This window comes from Oenanthe melanoleuca, chromosome 2 (genome assembly GCF_029582105.1).
Source record: "Oenanthe melanoleuca isolate GR-GAL-2019-014 chromosome 2, OMel1.0, whole genome shotgun sequence".
In the NCBI taxonomy this organism is placed as follows: domain Eukaryota; kingdom Metazoa; phylum Chordata; class Aves; order Passeriformes; family Muscicapidae; genus Oenanthe; species Oenanthe melanoleuca.
This window is the reverse complement of record NC_079335.1, coordinates 22,240,836-22,246,835: the sequence shown is the minus strand read 5'-3', so window position 1 is coordinate 22,246,835 and position 6,000 is coordinate 22,240,836. Positions and strand designations below refer to the sequence as shown.

Genomic DNA, 6,000 nt, shown 5'->3' with positions numbered 1-6,000 from the left:
CCCCGGCCCGGCTCGGCCCTCGGCTCGGCTCCCGCCCGGAACTGGCCCGGCTCCAGTCCGGCCCAGCCCAGCCCTGCCCCAGACCCCGGCCCCGCCTCAGCCCTGCCCCAGCCCAGCCCGGCCCCGCCTCAGCCCTGCCCCAGCCCCGCCCCGCGGAACGGCGCGGACAGAGGCGCGGAGCGGCCGAGCCCTGAGGAGCCGCCGAGATGCTGAGCTCGCCCTGGGCGCGCTTCTACTCCAACAGCTGCTGCCTCTGCTGCCATGTCCGCACCGGCACCATCATCCTCGGCGTCTGGTACCTGGTAAGCGCGTCCCTCGCCCCGGGCTGCAGGCGCGGTCTGAGGGGCTGCTCCGTGCATGGGGTGCCGCTGGCAGCGGCTCGGGCAGCCCGGGCGGTTCCGGAGGAGCCGCGTTGGTGGAGCAGCGCAGTGCGCAGGCATCCCCGCCGCTCATCCCGGCGGGCTCCGGCTCCGGCTCCGGCTCCGCTGAAACTGGGGCACGAAGCGTGTGCGTGTTCAGGGCTCAGGGCAGCAGCGCAGGACACACAGGGCACGGACAGGCTCCAAAGGGTCTCAGCCCAAAAGCTGCGGGGGGGCTGAAAATGTGATGAGTGAAGACCCCTGGAGTGAGGGTTTTCCCCCGAACTTCGGGGTGGTCTCAGGCCGGGGCTGGCTGCAGCACACGGTCCCTGCCGGTGCATCAGCTCCAGCGAGGCTGCCCCTGGACACACACAGATGATAGGGATGTTTTATCATCCCTGGGCGCTGCTCCATGAGGCAGTCGGGCGTTCTTGTTACTGCTGTCCCCTGTGTGGCAGGTAATCGTTTGGCAGCAGTGCTTTGCTCTGCCTCGTGGGCAGCTGAAACCTTCCAGGCAGCTTTTCGCAGGTACTAGAAAGGCATCTCTCCTCTACCCGGATTACGGGACATGAGAGAGGAACTTACCCTGGAGGCACCAGAGTAACCATCAGTAACCAAAGGCTGTTTGCCGCCCAGTTATTTGGCCCGGGGAAAGACTTGGTGAGGAGGAGCCACCTTAAGCTCTCCGCTCCTCTCTGACAATTGTTTCTCCATCCTTTGCAATGTGGAAAAAGCAGTTTTCCCAGAACTGGTCCAGCCAAAGTCGCAGGGTTTTCAGAATAAAAAGAACTGTTTGTTTGCTGTAGGTAACGTAGATGCACTTCTCAGCTTGCTCAGTCGCTTGGTGTGAGGAATCAGTCTCTGTCTGATGGCAAGGCTGTGCAGAGCTGTTTGCCAAGCATCATTTTTCAAATGATTGCAGACGGAAGCAGATTAGACCAGGGCTTATTTGCTAACTACTGAAATTCCCTGCAGAAGCAAGTGAAAAATGTAGGGCTGGCCTCCACTGTAGGACAGCTCATTAAATAAATCCAACCAGTGCAATAAAAAAGCAAGGTTGACATTTATGTTCTAGAAATCATATAAAATATTCTATGTCCTGTAAAATATATATTTCACCACTGAGAAAAATGTGCGATAGTTGAGGCATTTCTTGCTACTGGTTTAATAAAATACAGGAAATGGCAATATCCACAGCCTGTAGTATCTACAATACTGATGGTATTGTAAAAGATGCCTCTCTTTGCAATTCAGTTTTGCTAAGTTGTAATATGACCTGAAAGCTTTTGAACATTTTTTCTAGGATGCTTGTTATTTCTTTCTGCCTTCAGCTGAAAGAAGCCTTTTCACATTGGCTCCACAGAGACAGGGATACAGATATTTTAGCTGTTCAGTGGACCTAAAGTTATTTGAGGAAGAGGGAAGTGCATCACCTGGGTTTGGATACAAAGAAAAGCCTGCTAGCTTTTTAGACTGTTACCTAATCTGTTATAAACATTTAAATACCAATGGGCATGTAGTATTTTACTGCCAATTTGGGTTTTAAATTTCCATTCCTATGAGTAGGTATTTCCTGATGTACACCTCTTTCTTCTTTTGCTTTCATAACTTTTTCAGGGTGGATTTCTAAATTGCTTCAAACTGATAGGGTACACATTTTTTTTTCTGTGCTTTCTTTGCTATGGCAAGTATTTGAATTTTAAATTTAATCATTAAGAATAGATATTTAGATGCATGTAGCTAATAAATGCTAAACCTTTTTGATTGCTTATTATGTTAGGAAACAATAAGTAAGGAAGGAGTAGCTCCTTGAATGAATGGCCCTGGTTGAAAGATCTGGTCATATACAAATGGATTTCTTTGGCTCAGAAGAACAGTTATGGTTTGGTTACCATGTGCTGTTCAGGGTTAACATAAAAATAGATGTTGTCCTGGTGGCATTTTTTTTCTCTCTGCATGTGTTTTGAGTGATTGCATTACTCCAAACCACACATGACCTATGAACATTGCTTCAAGGTTTGAAAACCCTCTCTGATTTTTTGCAGCATTAACATGTATTTCATATAATTTTTGCCATTATTCTTTATAGGAAATTACTTGAGAAAAGAAAACAACCTATAGAATGAATAATTTTCTTGTTGCTTTTTCATTTCTCACTACCTGTAAAGTGTAAGTTTTATTAATTCTATGACCATGAATACAATGATTCAGTAGTAGAGGCACCTGAAGAATGAGGAGGAAAAAGCAGTGGCTTAAAAGTTTTGGCAGACTTTTAACACAACATTTTCACATGTTGAACCAGTTTTGAGTTAGCATAATTTCAGGAGGCAGAATTAAATGTCTGAATAAATGTGGAGAAAACAGTGGCTGAGATGGAATTCACCTTCCTATGGCAACCCTCCCATGCCATGCTGTGCCCTGGGAGTTGGGAAGGTGTTGATAACACACCAGTGTTTTGGCTGCTGCTGAGCAGTGCTGTGTCTCAACATTCCTCCCCCATCAATAAGCTGGGGGACTCTTTAATCTTTTGGAGTTGGGTGTTTGGAGTACTACAAGCAGTAGAGAGGGTGGGAAGCCGAGTGCATGTGGAGACATCAGTGCTGCTGTTGAGAGAGTTTTCCCACAAAAGTAAGGGGCAGGAACAGTGTGCATTTCCAACACAAGCACAGCAGCCACAGACACAATGGTCTCATAAGGTATCAATAGCTGGGAAATAAATATTTAACTTTACTCTATTTTAGAATATAATGGATCTCAGAATGCAAATGTTTCTATAGCTCTTGGGTTTCAGTAGTTTTTTCCTGGTAGAGCCATTGGTACTATATCTAGAGTAATATAACATACCAGTGCATGATAATATAATATAGCATAATAATGCAATATACATACTGTCACTGAGCACTGAGGTACTTCAGTGAAAAGCAACTTGTAAAAGTTGGAATAACCAGGGGCAATTTCCTGGAAAGAATGTCTAATGGGGTTGCAGAATAGCCCACACTTAAGGAATTAGTGTGCTGCTTTGGGGAGAAAAGCTTAACAGGGGGTGCTGCAATGTTAAATATGAACATTATGCTGAGGATTAAAATGTCAGTAATATAGCTGGCTGGAGGTTAATATTTATTTCAAACCTGAGGACCTGTTTGGTTTGGCTGGTTATTAATTTTTGGGGTTTTATCTGAGATGGACTGTACATCTCTTCTCTGTATTATAACATGAAATCAGAGGTCACAGTAGTAACGCAGAAATATTTGGGGCACAAAAGTCTTAGAAGTGTTGTATTTAAAAAGAAAAAACAAACAAACCAAGTGAAATTCGAAAGTCACTTCTAACAATTTTGTCACTGTGCTGTTCAGGGCAGTGACAATGCTGAAATGAGCCAACTTCAGTTCTGATCTCCAGCGGGTGCTGGAGTCCAGGGGAAAACTGGCATTTCTGTTTCCAAGTGACCCAGTCAGTGCTGGTGAGTCAGGATAACAACACCCCTGTCAGTGACAGCATTTATGTACACAGCATGTCTTCTTCCTGAGGAAATGGACTCCACTTTCCTTGTCTAAAACACAAAGAAGGAACAACATCAGATATGCTGTCAGTGTCATGGAAGGATTTTCCACTCTCCTGGCAGTGGCAGTGGGGTCAGTGCACACCCAGAGGATCCATTGATACCATCTGGGATAACAGGAATCCTGATTATTTCTGATTGACGTTGGTGGGGAGAAGATGAAATTGTAAGGTTCAAAAAAATAAACACTGAAAGAAGGAGCCTTCATTTTTGAGCTCTGTGTGCCCAGTGCCTCCTGCTGCCTGCCCAGTGCAGCAGTGCTCTGGCCACAGGCTGCTCCTCCCCATGGTCCCACAGTCCCCCCAGGAGCCATCGCCATGCCTGGGGAGCTGCTGCTCTCTCTCTGTACTCCCTGAGGTCCTGACAGTGAGGGGCTAAAAATAAAATCTAATGGAAGGCTGAGAACCTTTTATAACCACAAGTTATCGAGTTGTGTGGCTCTCACTGATGGATGTGTGCTAAGAACATAAATAGAGCAAGCTGAAGTTTTTAGCCAGGGTGGGTTAAATGTTTGAGCTGCTATTTGTGGAAAGCTCAGCATGAATTGCTAGTTGTGACATTTCAATCCCAGTCATTTTTTAATAAAAGGATTGAATCCTAGTGATGAAAAAATGTACTGGTAGTAGACTTACATTGTAAAGCAAAAGAAAAGCAGAACATTGCTAAGGTCTCACTGATTTAAGGTTGAACACCCTGACAGGATTGTTCACTTGATTGAGTGCACTTGATCTCAAAAGGAGAATGAAAATATATATTTTGTGACTAGGCCACATTTATGTCCTGGTATTTTTCAAGCTAATGAAAAACAGCATGTATGGCAATGTGCTTAAATACCAGTTAGAAGATTTCAGTAATCTTGGCTTACTTGGCAGGGGGTAGAGATCAGCAATGACTGTTCATGTAAACAAAATATCCCTGTACTGGATCCTTCCAAGCTGCTCCTTCTGCAATCTTTACACTGTCTGAGACTACTCACATCAGCAGAGGGTCTTTTGAACAGACTGTAAAGTCCCTTTTCGGGAAAATAAAGGAATTCTAAAAAGTTCTTGATTATTTTTAAACCTGTGAGAATGAGGAGATTTTGAAAACGGAAAAAAGAACTGAAGTTGTGAAAAGAGCAAAATTGCACAATTAAAAAGCCTGATGTGTTATCTCAGTGTCAGGCTGTGGGAATTTTTATGAATATAGGTATGAGGCCTTGTGTTTTACTTAGAAAATTAGCTTGCTTTATTTTTATATGGAACAAAGTGGGCTAAAAACAAAGATTTTCAACTTTATATTTGTATGAAGGATCACAGTAGCCAGCTCACTGATGGCTCAGTTCCTTCATATCATCCAGGGATGTCGCTTCCTGTGTTGTGCCAGTGGGATGTAGCTGGGGGTTGGGTCAGGTTATCCTGCAACCCCACATTTACCACCTGCAGTGACAGTCCAGTCCTGGTGGCCCTGGGGAAACAATTCTGGCAGAATGAGGCCTGCCCTGCTGTGGATTCACCAGGTGTTTGCCCCTCCATGGCCAAGACCTGGGCTGTATATTCAGGGGAAAGAGCTGGGTGGTGCCAATGACATTCCTAATTGCCATCCCTTAGTAGGAGATGTAGAATCAGCAGTATGCGAAATTTCTCTACTAGTAGGTGAAGGTGTCATAATGTGAAATTACTTGAGCTTCCCAGTTCTTCTAACAGAAATGGCTGAATTGATTAACTATGTCCCAAGTGTCATGTCTATAAAATGATCGTTAGTTTTTCTATCGTCTCTACTTCATAAGAAAAAAGACAAGATGATGTAAAAAAAGCAGTAACATTCCCAAGTAACTCATTAGACTCTTCCTATGCACGTGCTTGCTATTGAGGGGAGTGGAGAGAAAACTTGGAATTCATTATGAATAAAGGAGAATATGAATCTTACTTTTAAAGGCTTCCCTGATGATTGATGTACATGTTGAATATCCAATTGAGACTGGAGTCAGAGGAGGTTCAGGGTATATGCTCTTGGACTGGATCACATCCATTTCATTATATTCAAGAGGGGGGAAAAGATGACTGATTCTGCACACAGATACCTGCTTAGGCCCTCTATGGT

General features: G+C 44.7%; 1 protein-coding gene across 1 annotated transcript in view; it reads left to right on the top strand.

Moving 5' to 3' along the window:
* LAPTM4B (lysosomal protein transmembrane 4 beta) overlaps positions 1-6,000 on the top strand; it is a 57,726-nt gene continuing 51,726 nt past the window's right edge. Inside the window, exon 1 of the mRNA XM_056484104.1 lies at positions 1-302. Within this exon, the coding sequence (XP_056340079.1) occupies positions 207-302 (96 nt within the window). The 5' untranslated portion in view covers positions 1-206. The remainder of the gene's footprint in view (positions 303-6,000) is intronic.